The 27,702-nt window shown below is 56.3% G+C and overlaps 1 protein-coding gene across 1 annotated transcript in view; it reads right to left on the reverse strand.

Annotated features, from left to right (window-relative positions):
• LOC140720825 (NACHT, LRR and PYD domains-containing protein 3-like) overlaps nt 1-27,702 on the reverse strand; it is a 143,189-nt gene that overhangs the window by 57,580 nt on the left and 57,907 nt on the right. Inside the window, exon 7 of the mRNA XM_073035664.1 lies at nt 25,209-26,964. Coding sequence (XP_072891765.1) covers nt 25,209-26,964 — 1,756 coding nt within the window. The remainder of the gene's footprint in view (nt 1-25,208; nt 26,965-27,702) is intronic.

Here is a 27,702-nt window from a genome sequence, read left to right on the forward strand (position 1 = left end):
ATCGCACAGGAGGCAGGGCTATGGGGAAGAGACATCCCACAGGAGGAAGGGGGATGGGAAAGAGAGATCCCACAGGAGGAAGGGCTATGGGAAATAGAGATCCCACAGGAGGAAGGGGGATGGGAAAGAGAGATCCCACAGGAGGAAGGGGATGAGGAAGAGGGATCCCACAGTAGGAAGGGGGATGGGAAGAGGGATCCCACAGGAGGAAGAGGGATCTGCAAGAGAGATCCCACAGGAGGAAGGGGGATGGGAAAGAGAGATCCCACAGGATGGGGGATGGGGGAGAGATCCCACAGGAGGAAGGGGGACGGGGAAGAGAGATCCCACAGGAGGAAGGGGGATGTGAAAGAGAGATCCCACAGGAGGAAGGGGGATGGGAAAGAGAGATCCCACAGGAGGAAGGGTATGAGGAAGAGGGATCCCACAGGTGGAAAGGGGATGGGGAAGAGGGATCCCACAGGAGGAAGAGGGATCTGCAAGAGAGATCCCACAGGAGGAAGGGGGATGGGGAAGAGAGATCCCACAGGAGGAAGGGGGATCTGAAAGAGGGATCCCACAGGAGTAAGGGGGATCCGAAAGAGGGATCCCACAGGAGGAAGTGGGATGGGGAAGAGCGATCCCACAGGAGGAAGGGGGATCTGAAAGAGGGATCCCACAGGAGGAAGGGGGATGGGGAAGAGCGATCCCACAGGAGGAAGGGGGATGGGTAAGAGGGATCCCACAGGAGGAAGGGGGATCTGAAAGAGGGATCCCACAGGAGGAAGGGGGATGGGGAAGAAAGATCACACAGGAGGAAGAGGATGAGGAAGAGGGATCCCACAGCTGGAAGGGGGATGTGGAAGAGGGATCCCACAGGAGGAAGGGGGATGGGGAAGTGAGATCGCACATGAGGAAGGTGTATGTGGAAGAGAGATCCCACAGGAGGAATGGGGATGGGGAAGAAAGATCGCACAGGAGGAAGGGGATGAGGAAGAGGGATCCCACAGGTGGAAGGGGGATGGGGAAGAGAGATCCCACCGGAGGAAGGGGGATGGGGAAGAGGGATCCCACAGGAGGAAGGGGGGTGGGGAAGCTAGATCCCACAGGAGGAAGGGGGATAGGGAAGAGAGATCCCACAGGAGGAAGGGGGGTGAGGAAGCTAGATCCCACAGGAGGAAGGGGGATGGGGAAGAGAGATCCCACAGGAGGAAGGGGGATGGGGAAGAGAGATCCCACAGGGGTATGGGGAAGTGTGATCGCACATGAGGAAGGGGTATGGGGAAGAGAGAACCCACAGGAGGAAGGGGGATGGGGAAGAGAGATCCCACAGGAGAAAGGGGAATGGGGAAGAGAGATCCCACAGGGGGATGGGGAAGTGAGATCGCACATGACGAAGGTGTATGTGGAAGAGAGATCCCACAGGAGGAAGGGGGATGGGGAAGAGAGATCGCACAGGAGGAAGGGGGACGGGAAAGAGGGATCCCACAGGGGTATGGGGAAGTGTGATCGCACATGAGGAAGGGGTATGGAGAAGAGAGATCCCACAGGAGGAAGGGGGATGGGGAAGAGAGATCCCACAGGAGGAAGAGGGATGGGGAAGAGAGATCCCACAGGGGTATGGGGAAGAGAGATCGCACAGGAGGCAGGGCTATGGGGAAGAGAGATCCCACAGGAGAAAGGTGAATGGGGAAGAGAGATCCCACAGGGGGATGGGGAAGTGAGATCGCACAGGAGGAAGGGGGATGGGGAAGAGAGATCGCACAGGAGGAAGGGGGACGGGAAAGAGGGATCCCACAGGGGTATGGGGAAGTGAGATCTCACAGGAGGAAGGGGGATCGGAAAGAGAGATCCCACAGGAGGAAGGGCTATGGGGAAGAGAGATCCCACAGGAGGAAAAGGGATGGGAAAGAGAGATCCCACAGGAGGAAGGGGATGAGGAAGACGGATCCCACAGGAGGAAGGCGGATGGGGAAGAGGGATCCCACAGGAGGAAGAGGGATCTGCAAGAGAGATCCCACAGGAGGAAGGGGGATGGGGGAGAGAGATCCCACAGGAGGAAGGGGGACGGGGAAGAGAGATCCCACCGGAGGAAGGGGGATGGGGAAGAGAGATCCCAGCGGAGGAAGGGGGATGGGGAAGAGGGATCCCACAGGAGGAAGGGGGGTGGGGGAGAGAGATCCCACAGGAGGAAGGGGGATGGAGAAGAGAGATCCCACAGGAGGAAGGGGGATGGGGAAGAGAGATCCCACAGGAGGCAGGGGGATGGGGAAGAGAGATTCCACAGGGGTATGGGGAAGAGAGATCGCACAGGAGGCAGGGCTATGGGGAAGAGACATCCCACAGGAGGAAGGGGGATGGGGAAGAGATCCCACCAGATGATGGGGGATGGGGAAGATAGATCCCACAGGAGGAAGGGGGATGGGGAAGAGAGATCCCACCGGAGGAAGGGGGATGGGGAAGAGGGATCCCACAGGAGGAAGGGGGGTGGGGAAGCTAGATCCCACAGGAGGAAGGGGGATGGGGGAGAGAGATCCCACAGGAGGAACGGGGATGGGGAAGAGAGATCCCACAGGAGGAAGAGGGATGGGGAAGAGAGATCCCACAGGAGGCAGGGGGATGGGGAAGAGAGATCCCACAGGGCTATGGGGAAGAGACATCCCACAGGAGGAAGGGGGATGGGAAAGAGAGATCCCACAGGAGGAACGGCTATGGGAAAGAGAGATCCCACAGGAGGAAGGGGGATGGGAAAGAGAGATCCCACAGGAGGAAGGGGATGAGGAAGAGGGATCCCGCAGTAGGAAGGGGGATGGGAAGAGGGATCCCACAGGAGGAAGAGGGATCTGCAAGAGAGATCCCACCGGAGGAAGGGGGATGGGGAAGAGAGATCCCACCGGAGGAAGGGGGATGGGGAAGAGGGATCCCACAGGAGGAAGGGGGGTGGGGAAGCTAGATCCCACAGGAGGAAGGGGGATAGGGAAGAGAGATCCCACAGGAGGAAGGGGGGTGGGGAAGCTAGATCCCACAGGAGGAAGGGGGATGGGGAAGAGAGATCCCACAGGAGGAAGGGGGATGGGGAAGAGAGATCCCACAGGGGTATGGGGAAGTGTGATCGCACATGAGGAAGGGGTATGGGGAAGAGAGAACCCACAGGAGGAAGGGGGATGGGGAAGAGAGATCCCACAGGAGAAAGGGGAATGGGGAAGAGAGATCCCACAGGGGGATGGGGAAGTGAGATCGCACATGACGAAGGTGTATGTGGAAGAGAGATCCCACAGGAGGAAGGGGGATGGGAAAGAGAGATCCCACAGGAGGAAGGGGATGAGGAAGACGGATCCCACAGGAGGAAGGCGGATGGGGAAGAGGGATCCCACAGGAGGAAGAGGGATCTGCAAGAGAGATCCCACAGGAGGAAGGGGGATGGGGGAGAGAGATCCCACAGGAGGAAGGGGGATGGAGAAGAGAGATCCCACAGGAGGAAGGGGGATGGGGAAGAGAGATCCCACAGGAGGCAGGGGGATGGGGAAGAGAGATTCCACAGGGGTATGGGGAAGAGAGATCGCACAGGAGGCAGGGCTATGGGGAAGAGACATCCCACAGGAGGAAGGGGGATGGGAAAGAGAGATCCCACAGGAGGAAGGGCTATGGGGAAGAGAGATCCCACAGGAGGAAGGGGGATGGGGAAGAGAGATCTCACAGGAGGAAGGGGGATGGGAAGAGAGATCCCACCGGAGGAAGGGGGATGGGAAAGAGAGATCCCACAGGAGGAAGGGGGATGGGGAAGAGAGATCCCACCGGAGGAAGGGGGATGGGGAAGAGAGATCCCACAGGAGGAAGGGGGATGGGGAAGAGATCCCACCAGATGATGGGGGATGGGGAAGATAGATCCCACAGGAGGAAGGGGGATGGGGAAGAGAGATCCCACCGGTGGAAGGGGGATGGGGAAGAGGGATCCCACAGGAGGAAGGGGGGTGGGGAAGCTAGATCCCACAGGAGGAAGGGGGATGGGGGAGAGAGATCCCACAGGAGGAACGGGGATGGGGAAGAGAGATCCCACAGGAGGAAGGGGGATGGGGAAGAGAGATCCCACAGGAGGCAGGGGGATGGGGAAGAGAGATCCCACAGGGGTATGGGGAAGAGAGATCGCACAGGAGGCAGGGCTATGGGGAAGAGACATCCCACAGGAGGAAGGGGGATGGGAAAGAGAGATCCCAGAGGAGGAAGGGCTATGGGAAAGAGAGATCCCACAGGAGGAAGGGGACTGGGAAAGAGAGATCCCACAGGAGGAAGGGGATGAGGAAGAGGGATCCCACAGTAGGAAGGGGGATGGGAAGAGGGATCCCACAGGAGGAAGAGGGATCTGCAAGAGAGATCCCACAGGAGGAAGGGGGATGGGAAAGAGAGATCCCACAGGATGGGGGATGGGGGAGAGATCCCACAGGAAGAAGGGGGACGGGGAAGAGAGATCCCACAGGAGGAAGGGGGATGTGAAAGAGAGATCCCACAGGAGGAAGGGGGATGGGAAAGAGAGATCCCACAGGAGGAAGGGTATGAGGAAGAGGGATCCCACAGGTGGAAAGGGGATGGGGAAGAGGGATCCCACAGGAGGAAGAGGGATCTGCAAGAGAGATCCCACAGGAGGAAGGGGGATGGGGAAGAGAGATCCCACAGGAGGAAGGGGGATCTGAAAGAGGGATCCCACAGGAGGAAGGGGGATGGGGAAGAGCGATCCCACAGGAGGAAGGGGGATGGGTAAGAGGGATCCCACAGGAGGAAGGGGGATCTGAAAGAGGGATCCCACAGGAGGAAGGGGGATGGGGAAGAAAGATCACACAGGAGGAAGGGGGATCTGAAAGAGGCATCCCACAGGAGGAAGGGGGATCCGAAAGAGGGATCCCACAGGAGGAAGTGGGATGGGGAAGAGCGATCCCACAGGAGGAAGGGGGATCTGAAAGAGGGATCCCACAGGAGGAAGGGGGATGGGGAAGAGCGATCCCACAGGAGGAAGGGGGATGGGTAAGAGGGATCCCACAGGAGGAAGGGGGATCTGAAAGAGGGATCCCACAGGAGGAAGGGGGATGGGGAAGAAAGATCACACAGGAGGAAGAGGATGAGGAAGAGGGATCCCACAGCTGGAAGGGGGATGTGGAAGAGGGATCCCACAGGAGGAAGGGGGATGGGGAAGTGAGATCGCACATGAGGAAGGTGTATGTGGAAGAGAGATCCCACAGGAGGAATGGGGATGGGGAAGAAAGATCGCACAGGAGGAAGGGGATGAGGAAGAGGGATCCCACAGGTGGAAAGGGGATGGGGAAGAGGGATCCCACAGGAGGAAGAGGGATCTGCAAGAGAGATCCCACAGGAGGAAGGGGGATGGGGAAGAGAGATCCCACAGGAGGAAGGGGGATCTGAAAGAGGCATCCCACAGGAGGAAGGGGGATCCGAAAGAGGGATCCCACAGGAGGAAGTGGGATGGGGAAGAGCGATCCCACAGGAGGAAGGGGGATCTGAAAGAGGGATCCCACAGGAGGAAGGGGGATGGGGAAGAGCAATCCCACAGGAGGAAGGGGGATGGGTAAGAGGGATCCCACAGGAGGAAGGGGGATCTGAAAGAGGGATCCCACAGGAGGAAGGGGGATGGGGAAGAAAGATCACACAGGAGGAAGAGGATGAGGAAGAGGGATCCCACAGCTGGAAGGGGGATGTGGAAGAGGGATCCCACAGGAGGAAGGGGGATGGGGAAGTGAGATCGCACATGAGGAAGGTGTATGTGGAAGAGAGATCCCACAGGAGGAATGGGGATGGGGAAGAAAGATCGCACAGGAGGAAGGGGATGAGGAAGAGGGATCTCACAGGTGGAAGGGGGACGGGGAAGAGAGATCCCACCGGAGGAAGGGGGATGGGGAAGAGAGATCCCACCGGAGGAAGGGGGATGGGGAAGAGGGATCCCACAGGAGGAAGGGGGGTGGGGAAGCTAGATCCCACAGGAGGAAGGGGGATAGGGAAGAGAGATCCCACAGGAGGAAGGGGGGTGGGGAAGCTAGATCCCACAGGAGGAAGGGGGATGGGGAAGAGAGATCCCACAGGAGGAAGGGGGATGGGGAAGAGAGATCCCACAGGGGTATGGGGAAGTGTGATCGCACATGAGGAAGGGGTATGGGGAAGAGAGAACCCACAGGAGGAAGGGGGATGGGGAAGAGAGATCCCACAGGAGAAAGGGGAATGGGGAAGAGAGATCCCACAGGGGGATGGGGAAGTGAGATCGCACATGACGAAGGTGTATGTGGAAGAGAGATCCCACAGGAGGAAGGGGGATGGGGAAGAGGGATCCCACAGGAGGAAGAGGGATCTGCAAGAGAGATCCCACAGGAGGAAGGGGGATGGGGAAGAGAGATCCCACAGGAGGAAGGGGGATCTGAAAGAGGCATCCCACAGGAGGAAGGGGGATCCGAAAGAGGGATCCCACAGGAGGAAGTGGGATGGGGAAGAGCGATCCCACAGGAGGAAGGGGGATCTGAAAGAGGGATCCCACAGGAGGAAGGGGGATGGGGAAGAGCGATCCCACAGGAGGAAGGGGGATGGGTAAGAGGGATCCCACAGGAGGAAGGGGGATCTGAAAGAGGGATCCCACAGGAGGAAGGGGGATGGGGAAGAAAGATCACACAGGAGGAAGGGGGATCTGAAAGAGGCATCCCACAGGAGGAAGGGGGATCCGAAAGAGGGATCCCACAGGAGGAAGTGGGATGGGGAAGAGCGATCCCACAGGAGGAAGGGGGATCTGAAAGAGGGATCCCACAGGAGGAAGGGGGATGGGGAAGAGCGATCCCACAGGAGGAAGGGGGATGGGTAAGAGGGATCCCACAGGAGGAAGGGGGATCTGAAAGAGGGATCCCACAGGAGGAAGGGGGATGGGGAAGAAAGATCACACAGGAGGAAGAGGATGAGGAAGAGGGATCCCACAGCTGGAAGGGGGATGTGGAAGAGGGATCCCACAGGAGGAAGGGGGATGGGGAAGTGAGATCGCACATGAGGAAGGTGTATGTGGAAGAGAGATCCCACAGGAGGAATGGGGATGGGGAAGAAAGATCGCACAGGAGGAAGGGGATGAGGAAGAGGGATCCCACAGGTGGAAAGGGGATGGGGAAGAGGGATCCCACAGGAGGAAGAGGGATCTGCAAGAGAGATCCCACAGGAGGAAGGGGGATGGGGAAGAGAGATCCCACAGGAGGAAGGGGGATCTGAAAGAGGCATCCCACAGGAGGAAGGGGGATCCGAAAGAGGGATCCCACAGGAGGAAGTGGGATGGGGAAGAGCGATCCCACAGGAGGAAGGGGGATCTGAAAGAGGGATCCCACAGGAGGAAGGGGGATGGGGAAGAGCGATCCCACAGGAGGAAGGGGGATGGGTAAGAGGGATCCCACAGGAGGAAGGGGGATCTGAAAGAGGGATCCCACAGGAGGAAGGGGGATGGGGAAGAAAGATCACACAGGAGGAAGAGGATGAGGAAGAGGGATCCCACAGCTGGAAGGGGGATGTGGAAGAGGGATCCCACAGGAGGAAGGGGGATGGGGAAGTGAGATCGCACATGAGGAAGGTGTATGTGGAAGAGAGATCCCACAGGAGGAATGGGGATGGGGAAGAAAGATCGCACAGGAGGAAGGGGATGAGGAAGAGGGATCTCACAGGTGGAAGGGGGACGGGGAAGAGAGATCCCACCGGAGGAAGGGGGATGGGGAAGAGAGATCCCACCGGAGGAAGGGGGATGGGGAAGAGGGATCCCACAGGAGGAAGGGGGGTGGGGAAGCTAGATCCCACAGGAGGAAGGGGGATAGGGAAGAGAGATCCCACAGGAGGAAGGGGGGTGGGGAAGCTAGATCCCACAGGAGGAAGGGGGATGGGGAAGAGAGATCCCACAGGAGGAAGGGGGATGGGGAAGAGAGATCCCACAGGGGTATGGGGAAGTGTGATCGCACATGAGGAAGGGGTATGGGGAAGAGAGAACCCACAGGAGGAAGGGGGATGGGGAAGAGAGATCCCACAGGAGAAAGGGGAATGGGGAAGAGAGATCCCACAGGGGGATGGGGAAGTGAGATCGCACATGACGAAGGTGTATGTGGAAGAGAGATCCCACAGGAGGAAGGGGGATGGGGAAGAGAGATCGCACAGGAGGAAGGGGGACGGGAAAGAGGGATCCCACAGGGGTATGGGGAAGTGTGATCGCACATGAGGAAGGGGTATGGAGAAGAGAGATCCCACAGGAGGAAGGGGGATGGGGAAGAGAGATCCCACAGGAGGAAGGGGGATGGGGAAGAGAGATCCCACAGGGGTATGGGGAAGAGAGATCGCACAGGAGGCAGGGCTATGGGGAAGAGAGATCCCACAGGAGAAAGGTGAATGGGGAAGAGAGATCCCACAGGGGGATGGGGAAGAGAGATCGCACAGGAGGAAGGGGGACGGGAAAGAGGGATCCCACAGGGGTATGGGGAAGTGAGATCTCACAGGAGGAAGGGGGATCGGAAAGAGAGATCCCACAGGAGGAAGGGCTATGGGGAAGAGAGATCCCACAGGAGGAAGGGGGATGGGAAAGAGAGATCCCACAGGAGGAAGGGGATGAGGAAGACGGATCCCACAGGAGGAAGGCGGATGGGGAAGAGGGATCCCACAGGAGGAAGAGGGATCTGCAAGAGAGATCCCACAGGAGGAAGGGGGATGGGGGAGAGAGATCCCACAGGAGGAAGGGGGACGGGGAAGAGAGATCCCACCGGAGGAAGGGGGATGGGGAAGAGAGATCCCAGCGGAGGAAGGGGGATGGGGAAGAGGGATCCCACAGGAGGAAGGGGGGTGGGGGAGAGAGATCCCACAGGAGGAACGGGGATGGAGAAGAGAGATCCCACAGGAGGAAGGGGGATGGGGAAGAGAGATCCCACAGGAGGCAGGGGGATGGGGAAGAGAGATTCCACAGGGGTATGGGGAAGAGAGATCGCACAGGAGGCAGGGCTATGGGGAAGAGACATCCCACAGGAGGAAGGGGGATGGGAAAGAGAGATCCCACAGGAGGAAGGGCTATGGGGAAGAGAGATCCCACAGGAGGAAGGGGGATGGGGAAGAGAGATCTCACAGGAGGAAGGGGGATGGGGAAGAGAGATCCCACCGGAGGAAGGGGGATGGGGAAGAGAGATCCCACAGGAGGAAGGGGGATGGGGAAGAGATCCCACCAGATGATGGGGGATGGGGAAGATAGATCCCACAGGAGGAAGGGGGATGGGGAAGAGAGATCCCACCGGTGGAAGGGGGATGGGGAAGAGGGATCCCACAGGAGGAAGGGGGGTGGGGAAGCTAGATCCCACAGGAGGAAGGGGGATGGGGGAGAGAGATCCCACAGGAGGAACGGGGATGGGGAAGAGAGATCCCACAGGAGGAAGGGGGATGGGGAAGAGAGATCCCACAGGAGGCAGGGGGATGGGGAAGAGAGATCCCACAGGGGTATGGGGAAGAGAGATCGCACAGGAGGCAGGGCTATGGGGAAGAGACATCCCACAGGAGGAAGGGGGATGGGAAAGAGAGATCCCAGAGGAGGAAGGGCTATGGGAAAGAGAGATCCCACAGCTGGAAGGGGGATGTGGAAGAGGGATCCCACAGGAGGAAGGGGGATGGGGAAGTGAGATCGCACATGAGGAAGGTGTATGTGGAAGAGAGATCCCACAGGAGGAATGGGGATGGGGAAGAAAGATCGCACAGGAGGAAGGGGATGAGGAAGAGGGATCCCACAGGTGGAAAGGGGATGGGGAAGAGGGATCCCACAGGAGGAAGAGGGATCTGCAAGAGAGATCCCACAGGAGGAAGGGGGATGGGGAAGAGAGATCCCACAGGAGGAAGGGGGATCTGAAAGAGGCATCCCACAGGAGGAAGGGGGATCCGAAAGAGGGATCCCACAGGAGGAAGTGGGATGGGGAAGAGCGATCCCACAGGAGGAAGGGGGATCTGAAAGAGGGATCCCACAGGAGGAAGGGGGATGGGGAAGAGCGATCCCACAGGAGGAAGGGGGATGGGTAAGAGGGATCCCACAGGAGGAAGGGGGATCTGAAAGAGGGATCCCACAGGAGGAAGGGGGATGGGGAAGAAAGATCACACAGGAGGAAGAGGATGAGGAAGAGGGATCCCACAGCTGGAAGGGGGATGTGGAAGAGGGATCCCACAGGAGGAAGGGGGATGGGGAAGTGAGATCGCACATGAGGAAGGTGTATGTGGAAGAGAGATCCCACAGGAGGAATGGGGATGGGGAAGAAAGATCGCACAGGAGGAAGGGGATGAGGAAGAGGGATCTCACAGGTGGAAGGGGGACGGGGAAGAGAGATCCCACCGGAGGAAGGGGGATGGGGAAGAGAGATCCCACCGGAGGAAGGGGGATGGGGAAGAGGGATCCCACAGGAGGAAGGGGGGTGGGGAAGCTAGATCCCACAGGAGGAAGGGGGATAGGGAAGAGAGATCCCACAGGAGGAAGGGGGGTGGGGAAGCTAGATCCCACAGGAGGAAGGGGGATGGGGAAGAGAGATCCCACAGGAGGAAGGGGGATGGGGAAGAGAGATCCCACAGGGGTATGGGGAAGTGTGATCGCACATGAGGAAGGGGTATGGGGAAGAGAGAACCCACAGGAGGAAGGGGGATGGGGAAGAGAGATCCCACAGGAGAAAGGGGAATGGGGAAGAGAGATCCCACAGGGGGATGGGGAAGTGAGATCGCACATGACGAAGGTGTATGTGGAAGAGAGATCCCACAGGAGGAAGGGGGATGGGGAAGAGGGATCCCACAGGAGGAAGAGGGATCTGCAAGAGAGATCCCACAGGAGGAAGGGGGATGGAGAAGAGAGATCCCACAGGAGGAAGGGGGATCTGAAAGAGGCATCCCACAGGAGGAAGGGGGATCCGAAAGAGGGATCCCACAGGAGGAAGTGGGATGGGGAAGAGCGATCCCACAGGAGGAAGGGGGATCTGAAAGAGGGATCCCACAGGAGGAAGGGGGATGGGGAAGAGCGATCCCACAGGAGGAAGGGGGATGGGTAAGAGGGATCCCACAGGAGGAAGGGGGATCTGAAAGAGGGATCCCACAGGAGGAAGGGGGATGGGGAAGAAAGATCACACAGGAGGAAGGGGGATCTGAAAGAGGCATCCCACAGGAGGAAGGGGGATCCGAAAGAGGGATCCCACAGGAGGAAGTGGGATGGGGAAGAGCGATCCCACAGGAGGAAGGGGGATCTGAAAGAGGGATCCCACAGGAGGAAGGGGGATGGGGAAGAGCGATCCCACAGGAGGAAGGGGGATGGGTAAGAGGGATCCCACAGGAGGAAGGGGGATCTGAAAGAGGGATCCCACAGGAGGAAGGGGGATGGGGAAGAAAGATCACACAGGAGGAAGAGGATGAGGAAGAGGGATCCCACAGCTGGAAGGGGGATGTGGAAGAGGGATCCCACAGGAGGAAGGGGGATGGGGAAGTGACATCGCACATGAGGAAGGTGTATGTGGAAGAGAGATCCCACAGGAGGAATGGGGATGGGGAAGAAAGATCGCACAGGAGGAAGGGGATGAGGAAGAGGGATCCCACAGGTGGAAAGGGGATGGGGAAGAGGGATCCCACAGGAGGAAGAGGGATCTGCAAGAGAGATCCCACAGGAGGAAGGGGGATGGGGAAGAGAGATCCCACAGGAGGAAGGGGGATCTGAAAGAGGCATCCCACAGGAGGAAGGGGGATCCGAAAGAGGGATCCCACAGGAGGAAGTGGGATGGGGAAGAGCGATCCCACAGGAGGAAGGGGGATCTGAAAGAGGGATCCCACAGGAGGAAGGGGGATGGGGAAGAGCGATCCCACAGGAGGAAGGGGGATGGGTAAGAGGGATCCCACAGGAGGAAGGGGGATCTGAAAGAGGGATCCCACAGGAGGAAGGGGGATGGGGAAGAAAGATCACACAGGAGGAAGAGGATGAGGAAGAGGGATCCCACAGCTGGAAGGGGGATGTGGAAGAGGGATCCCACAGGAGGAAGGGGGATGGGGAAGTGAGATCGCACATGAGGAAGGTGTATGTGGAAGAGAGATCCCACAGGAGGAATGGGGATGGGGAAGAAAGATCGCACAGGAGGAAGGGGATGAGGAAGAGGGATCTCACAGGTGGAAGGGGGACGGGGAAGAGAGATCCCACCGGAGGAAGGGGGATGGGGAAGAGAGATCCCACCGGAGGAAGGGGGATGGGGAAGAGGGATCCCACAGGAGGAAGGGGGGTGGGGAAGCTAGATCCCACAGGAGGAAGGGGGATAGGGAAGAGAGATCCCACAGGAGGAAGGGGGGTGGGGAAGCTAGATCCCACAGGAGGAAGGGGGATGGGGAAGAGAGATCCCACAGGAGGAAGGGGGATGGGGAAGAGAGATCCCACAGGGGTATGGGGAAGTGTGATCGCACATGAGGAAGGGGTATGGGGAAGAGAGAACCCACAGGAGGAAGGGGGATGGGGAAGAGAGATCCCACAGGAGAAAGGGGAATGGGGAAGAGAGATCCCACAGGGGGATGGGGAAGTGAGATCGCACATGACGAAGGTGTATGTGGAAGAGAGATCCCACAGGAGGAAGGGGGATGGGGAAGAGAGATCGCACAGGAGGAAGGGGGACGGGAAAGAGGGATCCCACAGGGGTATGGGGAAGTGTGATCGCACATGAGGAAGGGGTATGGAGAAGAGAGATCCCACAGGAGGAAGGGGGATGGGGAAGAGAGATCCCACAGGAGGAAGGGGGATGGGGAAGAGAGATCCCACAGGGGTATGGGGAAGAGAGATCGCACAGGAGGCAGGGCTATGGGGAAGAGAGATCCCACAGGAGAAAGGTGAATGGGGAAGAGAGATCCCACAGGGGGATGGGGAAGTGAGATCGCACAGGAGGAAGGGGGATGGGGAAGAGAGATCGCACAGGAGGAAGGGGGACGGGAAAGAGGGATCCCACAGGGGTATGGGGAAGTGAGATCTCACAGGAGGAAGGGGGATCGGAAAGAGAGATCCCACAGGAGGAAGGGCTATGGGGAAGAGAGATCCCACAGGAGGAAGGGGGATGGGAAAGAGAGATCCCACAGGAGGAAGGGGATGAGGAAGACGGATCCCACAGGAGGAAGGCGGATGGGGAAGAGGGATCCCACAGGAGGAAGAGGGATCTGCAAGAGAGATCCCACAGGAGGAAGGGGGATGGGGGAGAGAGATCCCACAGGAGGAAGGGGGACGGGGAAGAGAGATCCCACCGGAGGAAGGGGGATGGGGAAGAGAGATCCCAGCGGAGGAAGGGGGATGGGGAAGAGGGATCCCACAGGAGGAAGGGGGGTGGGGGAGAGAGATCCCACAGGAGGAACGGGGATGGAGAAGAGAGATCCCACAGGAGGAAGGGGGATGGGGAAGAGAGATCCCACAGGAGGCAGGGGGATGGGGAAGAGAGATTCCACAGGGGTATGGGAAGAGAGATCGCACAGGAGGCAGGGCTATGGGGAAGAGACATCCCACAGGAGGAAGGGGGATGGGAAAGAGAGATCCCACAGGAGGAAGGGCTATGGGGAAGAGAGATCCCACAGGAGGAAGGGGGATGGGGAAGAGAGATCTCACAGGAGGAAGGGGGATGGGGAAGAGAGATCCCACCGGAGGAAGGGGGATGGGGAAGAGAGATCCCACAGGAGGAAGGGGGATGGGGAAGAGATCCCACCAGATGATGGGGGATGGGGAAGATAGATCCCACAGGAGGAAGGGGGATGGGGAAGAGAGATCCCACCGGTGGAAGGGGGATGGGGAAGAGGGATCCCACAGGAGGAAGGGGGGTGGGGAAGCTAGATCCCACAGGAGGAAGGGGGATGGGGGAGAGAGATCCCACAGGAGGAACGGGGATGGGGAAGAGAGATCCCACAGGAGGAAGGGGGATGGGGAAGAGAGATCCCACAGGAGGCAGGGGGATGGGGAAGAGAGATCCCACAGGGGTATGGGGAAGAGAGATCGCACAGGAGGCAGGGCTATGGGGAAGAGACATCCCACAGGAGGAAGGGGGATGGGAAAGAGAGATCCCAGAGGAGGAAGGGCTATGGGAAAGAGAGATCCCACAGGAGGAAGGGGGATGGGAAAGAGAGATCCCACAGGAGGAAGGGGATGAGGAAGAGGGATCCCACAGTAGGAAGGGGGATGGGAAGAGGGATCCCACAGGAGGAAGAGGGATCTGCAAGAGAGATCCCACAGGAGGAAGGGGGATGGGAAAGAGAGATCCCACAGGATGGGGGATGGGGGAGAGATCCCACAGGAAGAAGGGGGACGGGGAAGAGAGATCCCACAGGAGGAAGGGGGATGTGAAAGAGAGATCCCACAGGAGGAAGGGGGATGGGAAAGAGAGATCCCACAGGAGGAAGGGTATGAGGAAGAGGGATCCCACAGGTGGAAAGGGGATGGGGAAGAGGGATCCCACAGGAGGAAGAGGGATCTGCAAGAGAGATCCCACAGGAGGAAGGGGGATGGGGAAGAGAGATCCCACAGGAGGAAGGGGGATCTGAAAGAGGGATCCCACAGGAGGAAGGGGGATCCGAAAGAGGGATCCCACAGGAGGAAGTGGGATGGGGAAGAGCGATCCCACAGGAGGAAGGGGGATCTGAAAGAGGGATCCCACAGGAGGAAGGGGGATGGGGAAGAGCGATCCCACAGGAGGAAGGGGGATGGGTAAGAGGGATCCCACAGGAGGAAGGGGGATCTGAAAGAGGGATCCCACAGGAGGAAGGGGGATGGGGAAGAGGGATCCCACAGGAGGAAGGGGGATCTGAAAGAGGGATCCCACAGGAGGAAGGGGGATGGGGAAGAAAGATCACACAGGAGGAAGAGGATGAGGAAGAGGGATCCCACAGCTGGAAGGGGGATGTGGAAGAGGGATCCCACAGGAGGAAGGGGGATGGGGAAGTGAGATCGCACATGAGGAAGGTGTATGTGGAAGAGAGATCCCACAGGAGGAATGGGGATGGGGAAGAAAGATCGCACAGGAGGAAGGGGATGAGGAAGAGGGATTTCACAGGTGGAAGGGGGACGGGGAAGAGAGATCCCACCGGAGGAAGGGGGATGGGGAAGAGAGATCCCACCGGAGGAAGGGGGATGGGGAAGAGGGATCCCACAGGACGAAGGGGGGTGGGGAAGCTAGATCCCACAGGAGGAAGGGGGATAGGGAAGAGAGATCCCACAGGAGGAAGGGGGGGTGGGGAAGCTAGATCCCACAGGAGGAAGGGGGATGGGGAAGAGAGATCCCACAGGAGGAAGGGGGATGGGGAAGAGAGATCCCACAGGGGTATGGGGAAGAGTGATCGCACATGAGGAAGGGGTATGGGGAAGAGAGAACCCACAGGAGGAAGGGGGATGGGGAAGAGAGATCCCACAGGAGAAAGGGGAATGGGGAAGAGAGATCCCACAGGGGGATGGGGAAGTGAGATCGCACATGACGAAGGTGTATGTGGAAGAGAGATCCCACAGGAGGAAGGGTGATGGGGAAGAGAGATCGCACAGGAGGAAGGGGGACGGGAAAGAGGGATCCCACAGGGGTATGGGGAAGTGTGATCGCACATGAGGAAGGGGTATGGAGAAGAGAGATCCCACAGGAGGAAGGGGGATGGGGAAGAGAGATCCCACAGGAGGAAGGGGGATGGGGAAGAGAAATCCCACAGGGGTATGGGGAAGAGAGATCGCACAGGAGGCAGGGCTATGGGGAAGAGAGATCCCACAGGAGAAAGGTGAATGGGGAAGAGAGATCCCACAGGGGGATGGGGAAGTGAGATCGCACTGGAGGAAGGGGGATGGGGAAGAGAGATCGCACAGGAGGAAGGGGGACGGGAAAGAGGGATCCCACAGGGGTATGGGGAAGTGAGATCTCACAGGAGGAAGGGGGATCGGAAAGAGAGATCCCACAGGAGGAAGGGCTATGGGGAAGAGAGATCCCACAGGAGGAAGGGGGATGGGAAAGAGAGATCCCACAGGAGGAAGGGGATGAGGAAGACGGATCCCACAGGAGGAAGGCGGATGGGGAAGAGGGATCCCACAGGAGGAAGAGGGATCTGCAAGAGAGATCCCACAGGAGGAAGGGGGATGGGGGAGAGAGATCCCACAGGAGGAAGGGGGACGGGGAAGAGAGATCCCACCGGAGGAAGGGGGATGGGGAAGAGAGATCCCAGCGGAGGAAGGGGGATGGGGAAGAGGGATCCCACAGGAGGAAGGGGGGTGGGGGAGAGAGATCCCACAGGAGGAACGGGGATGGAGAAGAGAGATCCCACAGAAGGAAGGGGGATGGGGAAGAGAGATCCCACAGGAGGCAGGGGGATGGGGAAGAGAGATTCCACAGGGGTATGGGGAAGAGAGATCGCACAGGAGGCAGGGCTATGGGGAAGAGACATCCCACAGGAGGAAGGGGGATGGGAAAGAGAGATCCCACAGGAGGAAGGGCTATGGGGAAGAGAGATCCCACAGGAGGAAGGGGGATGGGAAAGAGAGATCCCACAGGAGGAAGGGGATGAGGAAGAGGGATCCCACAGGAGGAAGGGGGATGGGAAGAGGGATCCCACAGGAGGAAGAGGGATCTGCAAGAGAGATCCCACAGGAGGAAGGGGGATGGGAAAGAGAGATCCCACAGGATGGGGGATGGGGGAGAGAGATCCCACAGGAGGAAGGGGGACGGGGAAGAGAGATCCCACCGGAGGAAGGGGGATGGGGAAGAGAGACCCCACAGGAGGAAGGGGGATGGGGAAGAGAGATCCCACAGGAGGAAGGTGTATGTGGAAGAGAGATCCCACAGGAGGAAGGGCTATGGGGAAGAGAGATCCCACAGGAGGAAGGGGGATGGGGAAGAGATATCCCACAGAAGGAAGGGGGATGGGGAAGAGGGATCCCGCAGGAGGAAGGGGGATGGGGAAGAGGGATCCCGCAGGAGGAAGGTGTATGTGGAAGAGAGATCCCACAGGAGGAAGGGGAATGGGGAAGAGAGATCCAACAGGGGTATGGGGAAGAGAGATCCCACAGGAGGAAGGGGGATGGGGAAGAGAGATCGCACAGGAGGAAGGGGGACGGGAAATAGGGATCCCACAGGGGTATGGGAAAGTGTGATCGCACATGAGGAAGGGGTATGGGGAAGAGAGATCCCACAGGAGGAAGGGGGATGGGGAAGAGAGATCCCACAGGTGGAAGGGGGATGGGGAAGAGAGATCCAACAGGGGTATGGGGAAGAGAGATCGTACAGGAGGCAGGGCTATGGGGAAGAGAGATCCCACAGGAGAAAGGGGAATGGGGAAGAGAGATCCCACAGGGGGATGGGGAAGTGAGATCGCACATGACGAAGGTGTATGTGGAAGAGAGATCCCACAGGAGGAAGGGGGATGGGGAAGAGAGATCGCACAGGAGGAAGGGGGACGGGAAAGAGGGATCCCACAGTGATATGGGGAAGTGTGATCGCACATGAGGAAGGGGTATGGGGAAGAGAGATCCCACAGGAGGAAGGGGGATGGGAAAGAGAGATCCCACAGGAGGAAGGGGATGAGGAAGAGGGATCCCACAGGAGGAAGGGGGATGGGGAAGAGGGATCCCACAGGAGGAAGGGGGATGGGATAGAGAGATCCCACAGGAGGGGGGATGGGGGAGAGAGATCCCACAGGAGGAAGGGGGATGGGGAAGAGAGATCCCACCGGAAGAAGGGGGATGGGGAAGAGAGATCCCATCGGAGGAAGGGGGATGGGGAAGTGGGCTCCCACAGGGGTATGCGGAAGAGAGATCCCACAGGAGGAAGGGGGATGGGGAAGAGAGATCCCACAGGAGGAAGGGGGATGGGGAAGACTGATCCCACAGGAGGAAGATGAGGAAGAGGGATCCCACAGGTGGAAGGGGGATGGGGAAGAGGGATCTGAAAGAGAGATCCCACAGGAGGAAGGGGGATCTGAAAGAGAGATCCCGCAGGAGGAAGGGGGTTGGGGATGAGAGATCCCACAGAAGGAATGGGATGAGAGATCCCACAGGAGGAATTAATGGAGAAGAGAGATCCCACAGGAGGATGGGGAAGTGAGATCGCACATGAGGAAGGGGTATGGGGAAGAGAGATCCCACAGGAGGAAGGGGGATGGGGAAGAGAGATCCCACAGGAGGAAGGGGAATGGGGAAGAGAGTTCCCACAGGAGGCAGGGGAATGGGGAAGAGAGATCCCACAGGAGGAAGGGGATGGGGAAGAGAGATCCCACAGGAGGAAGGGGGATGGGGAAGAGAGATCCCACCGGAGGAAGGGGGATGGGGAAGAGAGATCCCACAGGAGGAAGGGGGATGGGGAAGAGATACAACCAGATGAAGGGGGATGGGGAAGATAGATCCCACAGGAGGAAGGGGGATGGGGAAGAGAGATCCCACCGGAGGAAGGGGGATGGGGAAGAGGGATCCCACCGGAGGAAGGGGGATGGGGAAGCTAGAACCCACAGGAGGAAGAGGGATGGGGAAGAGAGATCCCACAGGAGGAAGGGGGATGGGGAAGAGAGATCCCACAGGAGAAAGGGGAATGGAGAAGAGAGATCCCACAGGAGGAAGGGGGATGGGGAAGAGAGATCCCACAGGAGAAAGGGGAATGGGGAAGAGAGATCCCACAGGGGGATGGGGAAGTGAGATCGCACATGACGAAGGTGTATGTGGAAGAGAGATCCCACAGGAGGAAGGGGGATGGGGAAGAGAAATCGCACAGGAGGAAGGGGGACGGGAAAGAGGGATCCCACAGGGGTATGGGGAAGTGTGATCGCACATGAGGAAGGGGTATGGGGAAGAGAGATCCCACAGGAGGAAGGGGGATGGGGAAGAGAGATCCCACAGGATTTAGGGGGATGGGGAAGAGAGATCCCACAGGGGTATGGGGAAGAGAGATCGCACAGGAGGCAGGGCTATGGGGAAGAGAGATCCCACAGGAGAAAGGGGAATGGGGAAGAGAGATCACACAGGTGGATGGGGAAGTGAGATCGCACATGACGAAGGTGTATGTGGAAGAGAGATCCCACAGGAGGAAGGGGGATGGGGAAGAGAGATCGCACAGGAGGAAGGGGGACGGGAAAGAGGGATCCCACAGGGGTATGGGGAAGTGTGATCGCACATGAGGATGGGGTATGGGGAAGAGAGATCCCACAGGAGGAAGGGGGATGGGAAAGAGAGATCCCACAGGAGGAAGGGCTATGGGGAAGAGAGATCCCACAGGAGGAAGGGGGATGGTAAAGAGAGATCCCACAGGAGGAAGGGGATGAGGAAGAGGGATCCCACAGGAGGAAGGGGGATGAGGAAGAGGGATCTGCAAGAGAGATCCCACAGGAGGAAGGGGGATGGGAAAGAGAGATCCCACAGGAGGGGGGATGGGGGAGAGAGATCCCACAGGAGGAAGGGGGACGGGGAAGAGAGATCCCACCGGAGGAATGGGGATGGGGAAGAGAGATCCCACCGGAGGAAGGGGGATGGGGAAGAGGGATCCAACAGGAGGAAGGGGGGTGGGGAAGCTAGATCCCACAGGAGGAAGGGGGATGGGGAAGAGAGATCCCACAGGAGGAAGGGGGATGGGGAAGAGAGATCCCACAGGGGTATGGGGAAGTGTGATCGCACATGAGGAAGGGGTATGGGGAAGAGAGAACCCACAGGAGAAAGGGGAATGGGGAACAGAGATCCCACAGGGGGATGGGGAAGTGTGATCGCACATGACCAAGGTGTATGTGGAAGAGAGATCCCACAGGAGGAAGGGGGATGGGGAAGAGAGATCGCACAGGAGGAAGGGGGACAGGAAAGAGGGATCCCACAGGGGTATTGGGAAGTGTGATCGCACATGAGGAAGGGGTATGGGGAAGAGAGATCCCACAGGAAGAAGGGGGATGGGGAAGAGAGATCCCACAGGAGGAAGGGGGATGGGGAAGAGATCCCACAGGGGTATGGGGAAGAGAGATCGCACAGGAGGCAGGGCTATGGGGAAGAGAGATCCCACAGGAGGAAGGGGGATGGGAAAGAGAGATCCCACAGGAGGAAGGGCTATGGGGAAGAGAGATCCCACAGGAGGAAGGGGGATGGGAAAGAGAGATCCCACAGGAGGAAGGGGATGAGGAAGAGGGATCCCACAGGAGGAAGGGGGATGGGGAAGAGAGATCGCACAGGAGGAAGGGGGACAGGAAAGAGGGATCCCACAGGGGTATTGGGAAGTGTGATCGCACATGAGGAAGGGGTATGGGGAAGAGAGATCCCACAGGAGGAAGGGGGATGGGGAAGAGAGATCCCACAGGAGGAAGGGGGATGGGGAAGAGAGATCCCACAGGGGTATGGGGAAGAGAGATCGCACAGGAGGCAGGGCTATGGGGAAGAGAGATCCCACAGGAGGAAGGGGGATGGGAAAGAGAGATCCCACAGGAGGAAGGGCTATGGGGAAGAGAGATCCCACAGGAGGAAGGGGGATGGGAAAGAGAGATCCCACAGGAGAAAGGGGATGAGGAAGAGGGATCCCACAGGAGGAAGGGGGGTGGGGAAGAGGGTTCCCACAGGAGGAAGAGGGATCTGCAAGAGAGATCCCACAGGAGGAAGGGGGATGGGAAAGAGAGATCCCACAGGAGGGGGGATGGGGGAGAGTGATCCCACAGGAGGAAGGGGGACGGGGAAGAGAGATCCCACAGGAGGAAGGGGGACGGGAAAGAGAGATCCCACAGGAGGAAGGGGGATGGGAAAGAGGGATCCCACTGGAGGAAGGGGGATGGGAAAGAGGGATCCCACTGGAGGAAGTGGGATGGGGAAGAGGGATCCCACAGGAGGAAGGGGGATCTGAAAGAGGGATCCCACAGGAGGAAGGAGGATGGGGAAGAAAGATCGCACAGGTGGAAGGGGGATGGGGAAGAGGGATCCCACAGGAGGAAGGGGGATGGGGAAGTGAGATCGCACATGAGGAAGGTGTATGTGGAAGAGAGATCGCACAGGAGGAAGGGAAATGGGGAAGAGAGATTCCACAGGAGGAAGGGGGATGGGGATGTGAAATCCCACAGGAGGAAGGGGGATGGGGAAGAGAGATCCCACAGGAGGAAGGGGGATGGGGAAGACAGATCCCACAGGAGGAAGATGAGGAAGAGGGATCCCACAGGTGGAAGGGGTATGGGGAAGAGGGATCTGAAAGAGAGATCCCACAGGAGGAAGGGGGATCTGAAAGAGGGATCCCGCAGGAGGAAGGGGGTTGGGGATGAGAGATCCCACAGAAGGAATGGGATGAGAGATCCCACAGGAGGAATTAATGGAGAGAGAGATCCCACAGAAGGAAGGGGGATGGGGATGATAGATCCCACAGGAGGAAGGTGGATGCTGAGGAGAGATCCAACAGTTGGAAGGAAGGTGGAGTGGGAACAGAGAGCTCAGAGGATGAAAGAGGGATGGGAAAGCGACATCTCACAGGTGGGTTGCTACCCATGCCACGTGCTAGTGAGGCTAGAAATAGGAAGATAATGCAGCTAAATACGTGGCTGAGGGGATGGTGCATGAGGGTGGGGTTCATGTTTCTGGACAATTGGGCTTTCTTCCAGGGGAGGTGGGACCAGTTCGAATTGGCAGTTTGCACCTGAACTGGAGGGGACTAACATCCTAGCCGGTAGGTTAGCAAGTTCTGCTCCGGGGGTTTTAAACTAGATTGCAGGGGGAGGTGAACCAGAGTGTTAGAGAAGATAGTGAGGTGGCGGAGGATAATGGTCATGTGAGGACTGCTTGTACAGACAGATATCAAAGGTTTGTACGTGAGAGAAATGTTCTCAGGTGCATCTATTTCAATGCAAGGAGTATTGTCGGTAAGGCAGATGAGTTTAGGACGTGGATTGGCACATGATGATTTTGACATTATTGCTATTAGTAAAACTTGGTTGCAGGAGGGGCAGGACTGGCAGCTTCATGTTCCGGGTTTCTGTTGTTTCAGATGTGATGGGGGGAGGGATGAAAGGGGGAGAAGTGGCATTACCAGTCAGGGAGAATCTCACAGCTGTGCGTAGATGGGACAGCCCGGAGGACTCGTCTATAGAGGTCATATGGGTGGAGCTGAGGAACGGGAAAGGTGTGACCACACTAATAGGGTTGTATTATAGACCACCCAATAGTCAGAGAGAATTGGAGGAGCAAATCTGTAGAGAGATAGCAGACCGATGTAAGAATCAGAAAGTTGTAATCGTAGAGGATTTTAACTTTCCACATATGGATGGGGACGCCCACTCTGAGAAAGGGTTAGATGGCGTGGAGTTTGTCAAATGTGTTCAGGAAAGTTTTCTAAATCAATATATTGAGGTACCAACGAGAGAGGGTGCAGTACCTGATCTCCTATTAGGGAACCAGACAGGTCAGGTGTAAGGAAACATTTTGGGTCCAGTGACCATAATGTCATTAGTTTCAAGATAATTATGGATAAGGATAGGACTGGTCCACCAGTTAAGGTTCTGAATTGGAGAAGGGCCAATTTTGTGGAAATGAGAGAGGATCTGGGAAGAGTGGATTGGGATAAGTTGTTTTCTGGCAAGGATGTGTTCAGTAAATGGAACGCCTTCAAGGGTGAAATTTTGAGAGTGCAGAGTTTGCATGTTCCTGCCAGGATTAAAGGCAAAGTTAACAGGCATAGGGAACCTTGGTTTTCAGGGGATATTGGCGATCTGGTTAAGTAGGTGTTTAGCAGGTATAGGCAACAAGGAACAAATGAGGTACTTGAAGAGTATAGAAAATGTAAGGGAATACTAAAGAAGGAAATCAGGAAGGCAAAAAGAAGACATGAAGTTGCTTTGGCAGATAATGTGAAGGTAAACCCAAAGGGTTTCTACAAGTATATTGAGAGTAAAAGGATAGTAAAGGACAAAATTGGTCCCCTGATAGATCATAGTGGTCGTCTATGTGTAGAGCCTCACGAGATGGGGGAGATCTTAAACAGTTTTTTGCGTTAGTATTTACTCAGGAAACTGGCATAGCGGATATGGAATTAAGGCAAACAAACAGTAGTGTTATGGAACATATAGAGATTAAAGAGGACGAGTTGCTTGCTGCCTTACAGCGAATAAAGGTAGATAAATCCCCCGGGCCTGACATGATATTTTCTCGGACCTTGAGAGAGACTAGTGTAGAAATTGCAGGGGCCCTGGCAGAAATATTTAAAATGTCCGCAGCCACGGGTGCGGTGCCGGAGGATTGGAGGGTAGCTCATGTTGTTCCGTTGTTTGAAAAAGGCTCCAAAAGTACACCAGGTAATTACAGGCCAGTAAGCCTGACATCAGTAGTAGGTAAATTATTGGAAGGTGTTCTGAGAGATCGGATATACAAGGATTTGGACAACCAAGGGCTGATTAAAGATAGTCAACATGGCTTTGTGTGTGGTAGATCATGTTTAATGAATCCTGTAATGTTTTTCGAGGAGGTTACCAAGAATACATATGAAGGAAAGGCTGTGGATGTTGTCTACATGGACTTTAGTAAGGCCTTTGACAAGGTCCCACGTAATAAGTTACTTCAAAAGGTCCAGACACTAGGTATCATGGAGAGGTTGTAAACTGGATTCGAATTGGCTGTGTGGGAGAAGACAGAGAGTGGTAGTGGATGATTGCTTCTCAGACTGGAGGCCTGTGACTAGTGGTGTGCCTCAGGGATCTGTTCTGGGACCATTGTTGTTTGTTGTCTATATCAATGATCTAGATGATAATGTGATAAATTGGATCAGCAGGTTTGTGGATGACACTAAGATGGAGGCGTTGTGGACAGCGAGGAAGGCTTTCAAAGCTTGCAGAGGGATCTGGACCAAATGGAAAAATGGGCCAGAAAATGGCAGATGGAATTTATATAACATATGACATTTAACCATATAACAATTACAGCACGGAAACAGGCCATCTCGGCCTTTCTAGTCTGTGCCGAATGCTTACTCTCACCTAGTCCCACCTACCTGCACTCAGCCCATAACCCCCCATTCCACTGGGTATCAGTGCTACGAAACCCCCCCCCCCCCCCCGAGCCCCTAGGCCTCTGGATATCAGTGATACAACACCCCCCAGAGCCCCTGGGCCTCTGGATATCAGTGATACAACACCCCCAGAGCCCCTGGGCCTCTGGATATCAGTGATACAACACCCCCCAGAGCCCCTGGGCCTCTGGATATCAGTGATACAACACCCCCCAGAGCCCCTGGGCCTCTGGATATCAGTGATACAACACCCCCAGAGCCCCTGGGCCTCTGGATATCAGTGATACAACACCCCCCAGAGTCCCTGGGCCTCTGGATATCAGTGATACAACACCCCCCAGAGCCCCTGGGCCTCTGGATATCAGTGATACAACACCCCCCAGAGCCCCTGGGCCTCTGGATATCAGTGATACAACACCCCCCAGAGCCCCTGGGCCTAAGGGATGGGGAAGAGAAATCCATAGAAGAAAGGGGGATGGGGAGGAGAGATCCCACAACAGGAAGAGGGATGGGGAAGAGAGATCCCAGAGGAAGTGGGGGGGGGGGGGGGGTTGTGTGGAAAAGACATCCCACAGGAAGATGAGGAAAGAGTAATAGAGAGCCCACAGGAGGAATGGGGATAGGGGCGAGATTTCAAAGAATGGAAGGGGGATTGGGATGAGAGGTCCCACAGGAGGATTCCAAGGGTAAATGATAATCCTACAAGACGAGTGGATGCAGAAATTTTTTGTACGTGTGTGTTGGGTCTGAACAGAGCCTCAGAGGAGATGCGCCCTCGCTCTTTGCGTACCTGGAACTGAGCAAAGTCACACACGGGGAAGGGCAGTGGGAGGACAATCTCACAATGGTATTTCTTTCCTTCTCACTGGGACAGTCAGCTGACGGACTCTTGTCCCTCACCGGGAAGGGGGTGTGAATCTCTGACGCACTGCTGCAGTCAGTGTCGGTCTGGGTGTCAGTAACAGTGAGAAGGAACATTGTCAATGGACGTGTCACAGGCAGCGAGAAACACGGCCATTCCTGTGATTTACTACCATTAAACCAATGGTCGTTGTTCACTGATCTGATGAAGTCTCCAACATCCCTTCACAAGGAACCAAAGAACCCTCCTGTCCTTGGGGAATTACTGACCGACCCCCTGGGCATTTGTCACAATTCTTCACAATCCGATTTACTACAAATTTACTGAAATTCCTTTACATATTGAAACAACACAATGGAACAGTTTCACAGTTCAGAGTGAGAGATAAATCAAGTTACCTCAACTCCTGGCACTTGTGCAGCCCGGGTCCCAGCCGCTGGATTCCTTCACACTGAATGTGGCAGTTCCACAGGTCGAGGTGTTTTAATGTATCACAGAGTCCGATGACATGAGACAGGACCGCCCAGTCAATCGGGGTCAGTGTCATTCCACTGAATGAAAGTGTTTCCACAGATCCCAGTACGGCCTGAGCCAGTCCACGATTCTGAGACTCAAACAGGTAGTGCAATGTTTTCAGGAGGCTCCTTTTACCAGCTTCACTCCCCGTGTTCCTACTCTGGTGTTTAACCTCCTCCTTCACCCAGTCAATCACCCGGCAGGTTGTTTGATGAGGGAATGGCCCCAGAAACTCCTCCAGGCCTCGAGCTGTCATTGGGGAGGAGAGACCAGCAACAAAACGGAGAAATACCTCAAATCGCCCATCTGTCGTGTTGTCAGCTTCAGTGAGGAATTTCAGGATATCCCCGGGATGTGGATTCAGGAATTGTGCGACTGCAGCTACAAACTCTTGGATGGTGAGGTGTGGGAATGTGTACACCACGCTCCGGGCACAATCCTCTCTCTCCAAAAGCTCCATCAGGAACCCTGACAGGAACTGGGAAGGCTGCAGATTGTAGTTGATCAAATCTCCATCTGTAAACACAATCTTCCTATCGGACACTCCTCTGAAGGCCATCTGACCAACCCTGAGTAACACATCACGGGGGTTCTCAATCTCACGGCCGTGGTTTTTCAGGATGTTGTAAATATAGTAGGAGTACAGTTGGGTGATGGTCTTGGGAACTCGCTGTGGGTCCCTGACTCTTTGTGTGAAGAAGGGGCCCAGTGCCAGAGCGAGGATCCAGCAGTAGGAGGGGTTGTAGCTCATGGTATACAGGATCTCATTCTCCTCCGCGTGTTTGAAAACAGCTTCCGCCACTGTCTGATCTTCAAAATACCTGATGAAATATTCCTTCCGTTCCTCACCAACAAATCCCAGGATTTCAGCCCAAACACTGATGTCTGCCTTTTCCAATAAATGTAATGCAGTGGGACGGGTGGTCACCAGCACTGAACACCCTGGGAGCAGCTTGCCCTGGATTAAACTATACACAATGTCAGACACGTTGCACTTGAATTCAGGATCTGTGCATGTGTACTGTGATTCTGTGTCTCTCCGACCATCAACAAAGTTGATTTTCTCCTTGAATTCATCCAATCCATCGAATACGAACAGCAGTCCCTCTGTCTGTTTCCAGATCTCTCCCAGCATATTCCCAAAGTAGGGGTAATGATGCAGAATCAGTTCTTTCAGGTTTATTCTGCAGTTAATGGTGTTTAAATCCCGGAATTTGAAACTGAAGACAAACCGGAATTGTTGGTATATCTTCCCCGTGGCCCAGTCGTAAACAATTTTTTGTATCATTGTTGTTTTCCCGATCCCTGGTACTCCGGCCACTGCTGCGGACATCCCGGATTTGTTTCCAAAGAAATATCTTCCCAATTTTTGAACAAAACTCTTCTTGAATAACTGATCAGTCCGGATTTTTTCCAGCTTACCACGGAGACCTTTTTCTCTCCATTCCTCGTGGTCTCTGCCTCTTGCCAGCAGCTCATGTTCCACCAGTCTCCGATCTCGAACAGTAGAAATGACCGTGAGCTCAGCGTATCGATCAACCAGCTGGAAAACCTTCACCTTCTCCCTCATCAGGATCGTGTTCACTCTCAGTTTTTCAGTCTGTGTCCGCAGAGTCTCCTTGTGTTTCCTTCGAACATCTTAGGACGGACAGAAATAGGTTGTCAATGCCTGATCTGATCAACATGGAGCACACAACATATTTTCTTTAATAAAAAAAAATACTCGTTAAAGACACTGTTTGGGTGAAATCGAGTGATCAGAGATTAGAGTGTCTGAAAATGAACTATAGCCCAGAAACAGTTCTGATCTGATTCAGAGTTACTGTTAAAGGCTCCACTCTCCCCTCTGTTGGTAGTTTGCAGATTCCCCGGTGTTCCAGCGAGCACCAAGTGCACACGTGATTCTGGAGAGGAGAGTGTTGTGTGGAGCGGGTGGTTTCACTGCTTTCACTGCTCAGCTTCTGCTGAACTGTGCAACCCTGCAGAGGGTAACTGTGGGGTAGGGGGGCATTTACTTGCTCTACTGACTTTTACTTCTCTCACAATGGACCCCATGTTCTTGACATTCCTTTAGGATGAAGCTATCAGTACTGAGCGACAGAAAAGGAACATAATTTCTGTTTCCTTTTCCAGGCTAAGCCAGTCACGATGTAACACACCCCGCACTGGTCTACAGTCTCTTATTCTCCGAGGAGCTGGTACATGAACCCACGGAGGAAGAAGATCTCAAGTGACACGTGTAGGCAACCATGGGTGACAAAGGAAGTTAAGGATTGCATAAAAGCCGAGGAAAGGGCCTACAAGATAACAATAGTCAACTAAAGAAGCTATAAGTAGGGAAAAGATGAAATGTGAGGGCAGAAAAGCCAATAATAT

Source organism: Hemitrygon akajei, unplaced genomic scaffold, assembly GCF_048418815.1.
Source record: "Hemitrygon akajei unplaced genomic scaffold, sHemAka1.3 Scf000047, whole genome shotgun sequence".
NCBI classification, from domain to species: Eukaryota; Metazoa; Chordata; class Chondrichthyes; order Myliobatiformes; family Dasyatidae; genus Hemitrygon; species Hemitrygon akajei.